The sequence below is a fragment of the Bradysia coprophila genome, unplaced genomic scaffold (assembly GCF_014529535.1).
Source record: "Bradysia coprophila strain Holo2 unplaced genomic scaffold, BU_Bcop_v1 contig_297, whole genome shotgun sequence".
NCBI lineage: Eukaryota > Metazoa > Arthropoda > Insecta > Diptera > Sciaridae > Bradysia > Bradysia coprophila.
The window spans coordinates 2,805,449-2,821,232 of NW_023503555.1; the positions used below are offsets into that span (position 1 = coordinate 2,805,449).

General features: G+C 35.3%; 1 protein-coding gene and 1 long non-coding RNA gene across 2 annotated transcripts in view; both read left to right on the forward strand.

The window, feature by feature from the left end:
* The window catches only part of LOC119078858 (bromodomain-containing protein DDB_G0280777), a 73,994-nt gene extending 64,337 nt beyond the window's left edge, over positions 1-9,657 (forward strand). Inside the window, exon 3 of the mRNA XM_037186570.1 lies at positions 6,473-9,657. Coding sequence (XP_037042465.1) covers positions 6,569-7,855 — 1,287 coding nt within the window. The 5' untranslated portion in view covers positions 6,473-6,568 and the 3' untranslated portion in view covers positions 7,856-9,657. The remainder of the gene's footprint in view (positions 1-6,472) is intronic.
* On the forward strand, positions 1,173-10,354 carry LOC119078859. The gene is made up of 3 exons (XR_005088078.1): positions 1,173-1,184; positions 8,355-8,363; positions 10,157-10,354. It is a non-coding gene; the product is annotated as an uncharacterized LOC119078859 (long non-coding RNA).
* The last annotated feature ends 5,430 nt before the right edge of the window (positions 10,355-15,784 follow it).

Genomic DNA, 15,784 nt, shown 5'->3' on the forward strand with positions numbered 1-15,784 from the left:
CACTTGTATTACAGACGTTAAAAAGTCTCCAAATTTTCATACGTGTTTGTGTGTACGTATACACTTGAATGGGAAACTCACACCAACATTTCAAACCATCTACCTTAACAAAAGAAATTCAAAGCCTATGCTGACACTATCAGCTTCCAAATATTTTCTATGTTGATCTTAGGGACGGTGCTATGACGTAGGCTATTGCTAATCGCCACATTTTGTGTGTCTAATGCTATATTTCTGGACAGGAATATTTATGATTTCAATGAAATACTTCAATCATTTAGGGTAGTTTATAATTGTATTGCTGGCACGTATGTATTGAATTTTAGGATATTGGTTGTATTGCTGAGGGTTTATGCCAATTCAAATGAAAAACTAGCCATGGCTATTTGAAAAACTAGTTTTTCATTTGAATAGGCATAAACCCTCAGCAATACAACCATCTTCCTAAAATTCAATCATTTAAATTTATGCCAATAAATTTCTGAAAACAACTCTTCGTCGTTAAGGTTTTGCTGCATCAAATTGTTTTTCAAAGCAGATAAATTGGTGCAATTGATAATGTGATCGGATGTTTGTTCGGTCAAACTGCATAACGGACACAGTGGGAAACTCTTGACACCAATTCGGTTCAAGTGTTTGTATAACAAATCGTGGCCAGTCAGTTTGTGGAAATTCGCTACCTTCCTCTTTTACGACTTGATTGAATTTGTTGTTAGATCGGACCATGATTTGCTCCTTGCTTCAATTGATTGACGAGCAACAATGTTGCAATTGGATGCAATTTCTATCTTTGTTTTCGTTCATTCTTTGCCGTGTTGTTTCAAAATTTGGTTCTTTTTTTACTGGACACAGAATTAACATTACATGAAGTTTTGATTTACGTGTTACGACACGGCAGATGTAAATGTAAATGGCGCTTCGCTCATATGAAATATGCATGTACATTAGCCAATCACATCAAGCACAGGACGTACGTACGAGTACTATAAGTATGTACGTACTATAATTAAGAAATTGAAAACCATCTTTCCATCTAAAATCCATGACCATACTTCTGCAAAGAACTGTAATTATAATCTATAAATGCATTTGTAGAGGTTTTACAACAAAATCTTTTACTTCATTTGTTACTCTATTTCATGCTCTATATAAATGAAAGCCAAACCACCTCGCATATTTTTATCGTCGTTGTCGATAGCAGATGATGCCTAGCCGTTTTTTAATATTGATCAAAGCAGAAGAATTAGGGAGAAAGGGTCCTAAAGCTCTGACAATGTTTTTGACATTCCCCAAAACACAACATAATATGGAGCTATGTTATCCATGTGAACTAAATACACTTCTAGTGTTCTAGTGAACTTGAAATTTTTTACCTTGAAGGTGTTGAAACAAAGTTCCGTCGATGCAATGAATGCAATGACATTATTGTTTTTCCCTCTACACACTAGTGAATATTATCCATATGATCAGAATGATCAACACAACAGCTGCGTATCATGACCGTTATTTCTATATAACCAGACTTTATTAAAATGAATTTAACTCTCTATCTCTTAATCTGTTACTACTTTTGTTTCAAGTATCTTATTTATATCAAAAATCTTGTACTTCTTTAGTTTTACAAACGATTTTCTATATTCTAGAGCCGCGTTTTAGAATTCTTTGCTTATGTTTTTGTCGTCTTGGACGGTAACAGATGTGATGTTTTTAACCTTCGGATATTATGTTATGGCGAAACTATGAAATAATTCAATGAAAAAAGAAAAACATAAACCGTTCATGCTACATGACAAACTAACAAGAAGAACATTGAAGAAAATTAATTCATCCGAAACTCATTTCGCTTTCACCATCCATACGGAAGATTAGTACCGAATCGAATAAAATTGATCGATTACATTCACCCAATCTGTTGTGTTTCTGATCGATTTTCGAGAGACCCGACAAATCGTAATCAAAAATTCGATTAGGTAGTTCTTTTGAGTGTGCTGTTTTATTACTTCTTTTTGTATGTGTAACAACGCGACAAACGCATATTAATTTTGTACGCGCATCTTTAATTGTATCATACACTTTCTACAATCACAATAGAATCGATAAAAAACGGTGAAGAGTATCACCAACATCCATTTGAATATTAACTGTTTCTATTTTCGTAGCAAAGAAGGAAAAAAAATGTTGGTTCGTCGTTGAGTAAGTTCTTTAGCAGGGCCTATTCTTCGTAAATCGGTTTAACGAATTTAGTAAATCCGATTTACTGATATTTATCAAAATTTACCGTAGAACATTCTGGGTAACTTTCGGTAAGTTTGGTTGATTTTCGGTAAATTTGGATGATCTTCGGTAAATTTTGTTAGGTTTTCGGTAAATTTCTATAAGTTTTTGGTAAATTTTGATACATTTCCGGTAAACTTTCGATAAGTTTTGGTAAATTCTTGTGAAATTTCAATAAATTCTGTAAATCAATTTACCAATAATAGGCCCTGGTTTTTACAGTATTAAATTTCACGAACATGGCTACAAATCCAACCGACGACTTCATCCTAATCTGTTGTTTTTATTGAAATAAGAAGCATAAATGGTACGAACACAAAAAATGAATTTATATTCAACTCGAGCGTACCTATTCCCATTTCAAATTACACATTTCAATTTACAACTGACATTTAAACTATTATTTCAACAGAATAAAAAAAAAAATTCAATGCATGCGCTGGCTGTAAGTTTTGGGATGAATATTTTTATTAATTCATTCAGTTACGAGACGAAGAAAAAAAAACTAAATTTATAGATGACCATTGTCAAGTATCAGATAAACAATTTTTTTGCCTTGTATTAATAAGATAATGTTTATGAACGTAAGAAGTAACCAATAAATGGTTTTTGGATGATGTTACCTATCAGGTCCATCTTCGTGACGAGCTTTTATTCTTCTTTTTTTTATTCGTTTTTAATTCTTCTCTTCATTTTTTTTGTGTCGTCGTTGTTGTTGTTGAGTTCCAAGCATGTTTTTCGAGACTAATATTTTAAGACGATTCTGTCGTAATGGCAAATTATAAAAATTATAAAAGCAGTTTATAAAATTTGAATGCCTTTTTGCTTTATATTCATCGACCGGGTTAGTCTAGCATGACAATGTACGTAGGTATACGAGTGTATGAAGTCTTTTTTTTTCCTGATTAGATTTTTTTATGAAGATCTACACATGAGATTTGCGTCAAAATGATATTAACAATCTATTCGTTTTATTAAATCAAATTTTAATAAGCAGAAAATATTGATTAGAGACGTCGAATAGGATGTCGAAGAGGATGTACAACAGGTGACATAAGAACTACAACAATAAATTATTGGCAAAGTTTTAAGAAGTTGTAGAGGTCACTTAAGAAATCCTATCAGTCTTTCGGGAATGATTTACATGATTCGTCGAATGTTAGAAATGTTTGAAGAATTTTAGGGACTTCTACAGAACATTACTGATAATTTTCTAAATGTTGCAGAATGTTTGAGATGTTCTTTAATACTAGAATCTACTACATCTTTGAAATGACAAATTGTATATCATTTTTTTAAGTCTGTCGATGGTGCTTCATGCAAAATCTTTTACTTCATTTGATTTAAACATTCCTTATGATATATTATTATCAAAGTTTGGACATAGTTTGTCTCGTATTTTTACAGTTTGTTTAATTCCCATTAGGCAACTGTAGGCTCTGTCCTAAGTATACAAACGAACAATGGCTTAACTATCGAATCTGTTACTTCATCTGATCTAAACATTTTCACGAAATTAGGGAAAATCATTTACTTCATTGATTTAAACAAATATTTCGCTTAATATAAGACTATATTAGCCACTGTGTCCATTAATTATTAGAGTCAATGTCGTTAACAGATGACATATCCGTCTATATGAGGCTAAGAGTTGTAGGAGTAGATAATGGTTCGGTTAAACAATTCTTCATCGAATTAACAAATATTGTTTCCTAATTACGTCCGAAAAATGTTATAACAAATGTTTCGTCGTTAAAGTTCTTTGTCATCACCTCTCATATAAGATACTTGTTTCCGCAAATCGATTTCATCGACGAAAATTTATTCCGAATTTTATTTCGCTAACAAATCCAAATCATTTTGAAAAGTGAAATTCTTCACACACAAAAGAATTCGATGAGTAATTATACTAGAAGAAAAAAAAGCGCTTGTTGTTGCGTGTAAACAATTATGCTTCATTTCGTTTTAGCTCGACTTTTGAGTGCTGAACAAAAAAAAATCGATTTTTTCCTCTTCTTGTTCCAACCAATTCACCATCGACTTCATTGCTAATGATGATAGCACGTGGGTGCGTTTGACAAGACAATATTTTATTTTGAACAAGCTGTTTGATGGTAATGTTGCCAGACAAAAACATAATAAAACATGAACACAAAAACGGGCTGAAGCGAAGAAAATAAATACATAAAATGTCCATTTCGGACTGGACGATTTATGTACATTTTCTATATAATATCTACGAAAATGGTGCACTAACATTTATTATTCTTGTGCATGTTGTATACCGTTGGTTGGCTCGCTTGTAATATAGATACCTACATTGCCTGGTTTTTGTAAGACTTTTTTGATATACGAAAAATAAAACTGCATGATAAATGAAACGCATTGTCTCTTGTACAAATAAGTTCATTAGGATTGTGTGGATAGAGAAAAGATGTTAACAAGAATTATTATAACAGAAAACGTCATATTTTGTCTTGTTATATTGTTTCGTGTTGAGATTGTTCAGCTGTCGTTGCAACATCATCACTAAATGCTTCAACTGAATCCATATGATGTTGAAATAGTGACAATCCAGAGATAAATCTTTAATCACAAAATCATAAATTTTAACAAGTTTAGTGTTGGACAGTGGACAGAATAAAAGCTTTAATGTTTGTTCGTTGCAGTGCTTATAACGAAATAGATTTGTTTCAAAGACAATGCAACTGATTCTTTCTCCTGTAATAAAACGCATGCAAATATGGATATTGGATTGGTTTTGAATTAATTTTTGGTTTATGACTGTCGTGGCATTCCGTCCTCGCTCGAGATTACTGTATTTAAAATTTTTTTAATATTTTCCTCTCAAAAATATATTCACTCGTCAAGAGTGATTTTTTTCTTCCAAATGACAAAAAATGTTCGGCCAAAAATATGTCACTTAGTTCTATGCGCCTTTATCTTTCAAAAATATTTTCCCTGGACAAAAATAATGCTTTAATGCTTACCCATAAGTTAATTACACGCATTACATATGTCAACAACTATGGACTGCCTACCAAGGAGCGATTCATACTAAGCTATTCCGACCAGTTGTATAGAAATCCTGCAGTAATGAACTCCTCGGAAATAAGGCGAGTAGTTGGTGCGATCACGGACCACTGCAAGGTTAACGATCATCTTTGCAGAATAGATCTGTCCATCGACACGATGTGTTCTTGTGTTTCACTTAGGAATTGTACCAATGCCAGTCTTCACACCTTCTGGTATTATGAACTTCAAGATGAGGATCTACCATCTTAAGATTTCAAATATCTTAACTACTTCTTGTCGAAAACAGTGACATTTTTCCTGATAGAAGTAGTTAGATCAGGGAGAAGGGAAGAAGACTCCCAAAACTTTTATCTGTCTATCTATGGAGAGGCAAACAAATGGTAATTATAGAATCTGGTACTTTGTTCGAACTTAGTATGTTTACGTGCTTCTGGTCGGTAAATGCAATTTTTTGAGTACATTTTTTGCAAAGAACTGTACGAATGAGGTTCCTTTGACGAGTGGGAACACAGCCCTCCCCTTCGGGTCGGGCCATAACGTCCCCACTGGTCAAAATAAAAATTTGCAACCTCGGACGTAATGTACTATTAGCAGATTAATTTGTCTGTTACGTCATTAGTTTTACTATTCATTTCGATAAATAAGTGAACACTAGCCAGAAATCATTGCTAATACTTTTGACGTCTTTGTCGGTAACAGATGGCAAACCTTTTCTAAAGATGTAATCAGGGAATAATGTGGGTCTAACTTTAGGCGGAGATACAATCAGCACCACATGAAATCCTAAAATGGCTTGCTAACTTATAGGCGTGGCTTTTTAATGCACGTTAATGTACAATCATCAATTAACAATTCCAGCGAGGTCTGGATACACGACCTCTACTTTGCTCTGGTAAAAATTTATCCACGCCTGCGGAACTGAACTTTTAGGACATGATACGTTAAGAACTAAGCTGTAAATGTTTGATGTCCTTCTTGTCTTTAGTTACTACACTATCCACACCTACTACTTGAAATAGAAACATTTTGGCTTGAGAGAACTTGTAATTTTTGGTCCCTGGATTCGTATCAGCCAAATTTACCTCTGAAATAAGCGTCGAAACAACTAACCAACAATTTCTATCAATGCTGATTTCTAAATTTCCCTTTTTTTCTTTTCCAGACCACATCCCCTCGCCTCAATGAAAAATCACACGAATCGCTGAACATGACCGCATAAACTGGTGGCGTATAGTACAATTTCACACACCAAACAACAATGCGAGAAAAAGACCATTCACCAAGAAAAATGCTTCCCAGTCCGAAACAAGGATGCGTCTATCCACTATTGGGAACGAATTTGTCGCACATATTACAGGGTCCATACGATCTGTCGACAACGAGCCGATCGACGACCGCTAGCTTACTACATCAACCAAATAACGATCAGCCGCTGGACTTGCGAGTGGACCGAAAGAAAGTTTTGCTCATACAGCATCGGTTAGAAGATGAAAATCAAAATTTTATTATTAAAGATGAGCCGCCGAGTCCGGGAGGTTTTAACAACAACAACAACAATAATAATAACAATAACAATAATAACAACAACAACAACAACAATAACAATGTTCCCAACAATAATATCGAAACGAAAAAGAAATTTAGTTACCTTACCTTCAAAGACGACATTCGGATACCGCATTTGCCAACGTCGGGCCCAGTGATGTTTCCCTCACCCGCTACCATTCATCCACTAATGTTAGAAGCCATGGCCAAAGCTGCAAGACTGCCATTCTCCTATCGTCCACCATTCATGCCACCACGACATCCGACAAATTTCGATCTACTACGAATTAAGCAAGAACAATTCCCTGTGATGCCTCAGCTACTGTCCGCCAACCATTTGACCAACAACAGCAACGGTAGCAATAACTTAAATGGAAATGTAAATAACAATAATAGCAGCATGATCAACAATAACAACAACAACAACAATAACGAAACGACGCCGAATGCGAATACAACAAACGCTGCTGTGAACAAAAACAAAGACCGATACTCGTGCAAATTTTGTGGTAAAGTGTTCCCTAGATCAGCGAATCTGACGCGTCACTTACGGACGCACACCGGCGAGCAACCGTACAAATGTAAATACTGCGAACGTTCATTTAGCATATCGAGCAATTTACAGCGACATGTGCGTAACATACACAACAAAGAGCGACCATTCAAATGTGCCTTGTGCGAACGATGCTTCGGACAGCAAACGAACCTAGATCGTCATTTGAAGAAGCACGAAGCTGACGCTGCATCGCTCGGTCTTGGCATCGACGAACGACTGCGCAATGCCCGACGAAATAATCGCGGCATACCGGAAGAATCGTATTTCGAAGAGATACGATCGTTTATGGGTAAAGTGACCCAGTTACCATTGACGTCATTACGGTCAACCAACGATGCGCTTTCGTCACGAAGCTCATCACCGTCGGAGCCCGGTTCCGGACTACATTCATACCAAGATGATCATTTAAGTCAGCACAGTGATGACCATGTCAAAGTTACCTGACCACACATCCATCTGTTTATTATTATTCGTTTAATTTTTAATACGCTGCGATCATACTCCTAGAGATTTTATATAGAAGATCCGTAGGTTGTTTAATAGTCTACGGTTCTGTTGAAGTGAACGACAAACATATTCCTAATTTACAATTTTAAGAATTTTTTTTTAAATTTAAATTATATTTCTGAGTCTTCTCTCAAAATTCTTTCATCGAAATCGATTTTTCTGAACACAAAAAATGTTTTGTTAAGTTGAGACTTTCGAATCAAACTTTGTCGTGCAGACTCTTAGAAATCGTTAGCGGTTAATTGTGCAATGGCAAAATAAGAAAAATGAATTTTCACAGCTGCAACTGTAACTGCAACTGCGTCAACCTTAAGAATGTAAACCAAATTTTCAGTGAGTGAAGCATGAAATAGAATTTTCCTTCCCGTTCAAATAGACCGAGAGTCTGTGTGCTCATCAGTGACTCATAAGGCTGTGGTTTGAAACCTACATATAGCAAATTATAGTCTTACCTAGGGCTGGGAACTTTTGTTCTGCCAATTGTCATTCTTGAGCGGTATACCGCGGTAGTGCCTTAACGATGTTGATGTTCCTTAAATCGTAGAGCAGTGCAGAAATGGCTCAAAAAAGCACTTCGGTCGTCGTACGAAAAAAATTTGTAAAAGAAAAACCTTTCAACACCTTTCATTCATACAAAAGATAGAAAGCTCTTCAGGGCGTTCCGGGTCTGATGAGGAACCAAATTAGTGTCAAAATGAAGGTATTGGGTTTTTTCCCAAAATGTGCCAAGTTATCAAATTGTAAGGAACGACACCAATTTAATTTCACAATGAAATAGGCGAGGACTGGCCCCTATGGGGATTCGGACGATATCGTGCACTATTTTATAGTTGACAAATTTACGAGGAATGTTTTGTTGAAAAAAGATTTTTGTTAAAACGTCTTATCCAAAATACGATGCGAAACGGATAAAACTAGACTCTTATTTCCAGGACTCTTAACTCTTGCACACAGCAAGGTCCCGCAGGTGTGGAAACATTGCACCTAACATACAATTAGGATCTTGAACACATCTTTTAGTAATGTTCCGCATAGAGAAACTGAATATTATTGCACTAGATGCCAATTGTCAATTTGTCAATCCAGGGCACTAGTGCGAAAATGCACTCTAAATGTGATAATTTCCCCATTACGATATCACATAGAGGCAAGAAACAGTTCAATTCCGGCACAGACTATCCTAAAACATATTTCACTTATATTCTGTAATAATATAGCTTTCAAACCGTAGCTGCATGAGGGGTTGATAGATCTGTTACAGAGCAACTCGTAGAAAATCAGTGAAATCCATTAATCAAACTGAAAATGTGATAATTCCAAGCAAACAAAATGAAATTCATGAAATTTTCTTCATTTGACGATCTATCTAGTCGGACACTTGAAAGCTGTTTCACACTCGATGTGTCTTTCGAATACATACAACGAACAAAATATATCAAAATGCACATTTAAGCGTTCAATGCGAAATTACAATCGATTTTATAAGCTCTCATTTTTTTGGTAACTTTAGATCTTCAATTTTACTCTCTTTTTATTTCAGTTTGATGATATTCCGACTTAAAAAACCATGACGATAGAAAGTTATATACCAAAATGTATTCAAAAAGAAAAGAAATAAATTTTATTTAACACAAATTTGTACATTAAAATTCGTTTTGTTCAATAAATAATTAATATATTTGATTTAAAAACAAACAAAAATCACCGATGGCCACATATTGGTGACGATGTACAGACAATGTAGATATATTTTGTGCATATTATACACTTGTGTACCATACAAAAATTAGTGGATAGAGACAAATGTTTTATCAGTTTCCTAGATTCGTATAAAAATGTAAATCAGAAATTAAGTTAAAAACAAAAGTTGTGCACTAAAACTTAGTTAGGTAATTTTTTGTATTATTTCTTCCTTCTCCTTCTTCTTTTTGTATGTTTATAATGTTAAATAATTTACGAATTTAGACATCTAGCATCGAATGAATTCGCAATGGAAAATCATGTTACCATTTTTTAAATGAAATTATTTTTTTAATGAGAAAAAAAGCAACAACAACAACAACCGAAAAAATGTTTTATTACCGATCGATAAAATGAATAAATATATTTTTTGAAGAATTATAAATGAGATTTTGTCATTTAAGGGTAAGGGTTAATTCAACTATTGTTGGCGTTAAGTATGGGCTATGTACAGGTTTGTGTTGTCTTTAAAAAAAGTGCAAGTTAAAAACAGTGAAGTAATAGATTTTATCTATCTAGAACGATAATCTCGAGCTTATTTCCCTAGGTTGTTTTTACTTATCTCGGTATATCTTTTCTCGACACATAAAATATGGTATGCACCTATTGCCAGACTGTTATTTTGACGTGTAGGACATTATTGCCAGAGCCGAAGGCCTACACGTCAAAATAACAATCTTGGCAACAGGTACATAATATATAATGTATCGTAGACTATGCGATACTTTAAACTAAAGATATCCTAGATTTGATGAGGTATTACAAAAGCCTACAATTTTATTGTTACAATAAAAATCACAATTCTATTAACCACCACCTATAATGTAGAAAAGTTTTCTTGATTTTCTCGAATTTCCTGAATTTTTTCATTTTCCGGACGTAATGTACTATTGCTTGCTGCATCCCCCGGAAACTCTGAATGACAGAACCGTATAATTAAAACTGGTTTTCGGGGTTTTACCGAGTAACGTATACTGCGTAATGGTTAGGAACTTTAACCTGGTTACTTTAACTTGTGTCAAACTAAAAAATTCCAAACCAGTACGTAATCTACGACGTCCAAGTCAATGGTTCATTTTCCAGCGGTGGTGTACTTCTCGCAGTTTCTACACTTTTTTCATATTTTATAAAAGTAATATTCCTTAAACAAAATGATTAGAAAAGATGACTTCCTGAAGAAAAAGTGAATTCCCGAAGTAACGTTGACTAGTCGTCGTTTCTTCAGGAACTCGTCGTTTCTTCAGGTAGTCATCGATACTTATGTCGTCGAAACTTCAGCGCAATTTAACAGAGTCTTCTTGTGCTTTTAAAGAAAATACAGATTTTTGAGCCGTAATCTATAGAATCTATAGAACTTCCGGTATTAATTTTTAGTTTATTTGTCATAACTTGGTAGCAAATGTCGTCATAACGAACATTCCCATCATAAAACACCAATATTCTAGAGCAAATATTCAAGAAACGACTAAAAAAACTTACTGCAGTGCATCTGTTATCGAAACTTTGTCAAAAATAAGAATTAAGATTTAGTGTTCTTTTATATAGCAAAACGTATAGTTAAACTAAAGAAGTAAATGATTATCTACCAAACTACCAAACGATACGATCTGTTTAAAAAAGAGGAGAGTCAAAAATGATTTTTCCGAGGCTTGAGTTCACCGGAATCTGGTAATCTATTGAAGCTGCTTATTTCAGTTTGAAGGTTATTAATTTTCAAGTTTTTTCATCTAGATTTTAAACTGGACCTAAATCAACGCACTTCTAGCAAAAGTGATCAAATAGATTACGATTTTGTATGAAATGATTTTTTACAGTGTTTTACATTTATATGACACACTGTCAACTTTCAGTATCCTATTATAGTACCACTCATGCGTTGCCTAAATGGTTTCGGGTACATTGTTCCGGATTGTGAATTGCACTAATATTTACCCGTATATATTAACAAAGTGTACGAACCACCGTTTACCAAAGTGATTGCACCTTCTTTCATTGATGAATTCATTAACGAATTTCTCATTGAGGCAATTAAATAATAATTATTTTTGAAAAAGCGTTACGTAATTTATGAATGATCCCTTACCAAACTTGTATTAAATCAATAAATGAATTTAGAACCAACTAAAACAACGTGTGTCGTCCAACTTCATTATTTATTTAATTTATTCAACCGATTATGAATTCCCTTTCAATCATGTGAATGAATTATTACTTAGTAGGAAAGTTAGATATGAAATAAATGTTCAATTATTGCGTTATTATCTCAACATTCCGGATGGGTTTGTAGTTGTTTCGAAACGATTAAGATTTTTCAACAGATGAATACAAAAAAATCTGCTACTTCAATTGTTTCGACATACGTTATGCTATAACATGAGGACAGTGGGCAAAATTCTCATTGCTTACTTCTATTGTCGTTGTCGTTAACAGATGAAAGTTTCGACAGGCGCCAACTTTTATCTGTGTAGTTCCAAGCGACAAATAGTACCGTACTACAGACGTTAATCGAAAAGCTCGTTCATTGACAATGATTGATCAATTGAAATATAGACAATTAATGCATATTTGAAGCTCTCTTGAATCATACAGACAATCACTTCAAGTGTGCTTTAAACAAATAAAATGATTTCTCACTTAAACGCAAAAGAAGTCACAACTGATAATGCAAGCGAAATCTTCATTCGAATGGTCTCGGTTTTTGTGTTACTACTTCTTCATTTGTTTGGGGTTTGTGCTAGCAATGATAATCATGAACGAAAGCTTATAGATGAATTGAACGATTTTTTCGACTTTGACCACAACATCTTCTTATTTCATGTATCGGTCGACATCGACCGTTTTTTAACCACAACAAAACCACAAAGTCTGTATGTGTTCGATAGTGATACCAACGGCAACATTACTGGATTGGAGAATTTGAAAACAATAACAAGCAAAATGCCATTTTGTGTAGTTGTACCGAACGGAAATACAATCGACGAAAACTTAAGTCTTCTAGCTCAAGTAAAGAGGATTCAGCGACTTCAGGACAGCTTGAAAATTGGCATATTTTTCATAACAAAAACAACAGACGGAGATCTCATGAAATTGTTTGAATGGTGCTGGCGGCAGGGAATTATCAACATTTTTGTAGTGAAACAGATCGAAGTCATTCAACGAACTAATTCGGAACGACATTTGGACATTTTTACATTCGATCCATTCGGAACGTTTGAAGTGATTAACGTAACTGGTAGTGAGTCTTACCACAACTTCTTCCTCAGCCAAAATTCCAACTTCCATCAATTTTCTTTTGGGGCTCTTCAGTACTTGCTTCCCCAAAACCAACAATTTTGGGACACCTTAATGGGTGTTATGAATGCTTCATTTAAGGACGACACCGACGAGCAGGACACAGTCTTTCAAGTAATACCGACCCATAGATACGTGGTAAGAAAAGTCGGAACTGTACGCAATTTGTATCCGATCGAGCTTCGTCAAATTAGAATGCTAGTACCCGAAGCATTGCCCTATTCTGGCTTCGAAGCATATCTGCAAGCTATTGCATCTTTTACCCTGTTGGGTTACTCTTTCATAGCAGTCACGCTGATCATAGTTGTCTTGAGCCTTTTCCGATTTAAGATACAAAGGAAATTTGCACTCGTAGAGTGTGTTGTAGATGTGTTCAACCTTTTGATGAATGACAACGGACACATAAAGTATCAGCGATTGTCTAGCATCGAGTGCTGTGTAATCGTTCCATTAACATTTGCAGGCTTGATTTTCGTCAATGGCATTCTGTCAGCCTTTCAAAGTTATCTTACCCGACCGATTGTTCAGCAGCAAATTGAAACGCTGCAAGACCTTTACAACTCCCCATTCTTCATTTATGAAACTAACGACCCGGGTGCTGTAAAATCTACTGACTCGATCAAGAATTTAACGAAGTACGGTAATTGGAGTAGCAAAATACGTGAAGTTTCTTCTGAGCTTTTGTACGAAGAAATCTTTAGCTTTAATCCGATCATATCCTTTGCTTATGATTATGAACATGGGAAAAGTCTGTTGAGAGCTCAGAAGCGGTTGAACATAAAATGCTATCACATTTCTCAAATACGCTTAGACACATGGCCTGCATCGTATGTCGTTTATAGAGATTTTCCTTTCTGTGAACGTGTCAACGAATTCATTCACCGGACATTCAGTTCAGGATTGTTTTATTTATGGGAGAAAAATTCGTCGATGTACCTAGATAGATTTTTGTCGAGTAGAGGAGAAACAGTTGACCTAGACACTGGAAACTTCGGAATGGCGAAGATCTTAGTTTATGGTTGGATCGGTGGCACGATTGTATTTATTGTAGAAATCGTGTGGAAAAAACGGGGACGAGTGTTCGTAAAATAAATGTGTTTTGTGAACCGTTTGACATAAATGGAAAATTGACTGTATGCCGATGTAAGGCTATACTCAGAAATACAGCTCATCCCATTAATAAAATGTCAAACCGCAGTGGTATTAATTAACATTAAATGGGTTCAAGTGGGGTAAATAAATAGGTTTCACAAAAATTACAATTTCAACCCTCGTCTGACACAAGGGCCTTCTTCTTCTACTTCTTTTGTTCTAAACTTTGCGTAGCAGTCAAGCAATACTAGGATAACATTTTGGATTTTTCAAGTTTGGAAGTACACTTTTCCTTTTTCGACACGTTTCTTTGGTGATAAGTTATGCAACCGTTTCTATACAAAGAAGTTGTCACCTTTAACCAACGTGATTTTTCTTTGGTGTACACGGTAAACGAATTTTTCTTTGGTGTACACGGTAAACGAAACGTTATTCCTAACTAATGCTGAATGGTTCGTTTAGCGAGTTCGATTCCACGTTTCGCTTCCTGCTTGTGCCATAGCATGCGTTAGGAAAAGTACTATTCTATCTAGTAACAGACACGCCTCTCTACCACTACGACTTAATGCCACGACTCACGATTCTCCAGGGAGAAGATACCTTTCGAAAATCAATACTTCATAACTTCTAAACTCGTTAAGTCCACGAGCTTCCCTTGGACCCTAGGACGCAATTTTTACTTCTAGATGAAATTTATGAAATGTTTTATTGGAACCTTGTTCAGGACTCCTAACTAATTAATAATGTCCCAAAATCTCTCATTTGGCTCCGCACCACATGCTTAATTACAGTCAGTGCATTCATTTATAGTGGCCTATTTGTTCATTAATGAAAGTTCCAATGTTCATTTTCTTCAACCTTCATATCATTAAGCAATCACAACTACCCCACGTACAGATGACGTACAGTTTTCCTCACGAAATTCATTTCATGTTCGTGATCTTGATCCTTTGGGTATGATCCACCTACCTTCAATAATTGACAGTATTGAACTTCGTCTTAAGTCATTTCGCCAAAACTTCGAACAATCGGCTAGCCATGCCATCCAGATTTTTGAAGAGTATGGTACCCATCGAATCCTTGCTACATTACGAGTTCGACTAGGTATACCTCGCCTCTCTCGGAATTGTCGTTTTCGTGGCAGAGCTGTTTGAAAAATCGGTGGTTTTCAGGAGGAAATTTTTTCACACTGATTATCTCGGGTAATAAGGGGTCGATTTCGTTCAAATTTTAGGGGATTGTAGTGCTAGACTAGACCGATCACATAAGCTACCAAATACGTCGGGCTGTTGGCTGTACTGGTTTCAGTGACTGTATTAAGAAAAATTTTCTCTGACTAATAACGGGTGCCCGAATCAGAAAACCTAACGGTTTAGGGTTTCATTGGAAGGATTAGGCTCGGTACTTCCTAAAAATATAAAAACTTGTGCTGGAGGAACTATTGGCTGTAAGAGATAGGGCGATTTCTAAGATATCACTTAGTACTCCAAAAAACGATCGACCAGTTGTCGACCACTTCCATTTTTTCAGCTTAGAAATGCCTTATTTGTTTGTGATCGGTCTAGTCTAGCACTACAATCAATGTGAAAAAAATTCCTACTGAAAACCAACGATTTTTCAAACAGCTCTGCCACGAAAACAACAATTCTGAGAAAGGCGAGATATACCCCGTTGAACTCGTAATGAAGCAAGGATTCGATGGACACCATACTCGTTAAAAATCCAGATACGTTGAATTTGTCC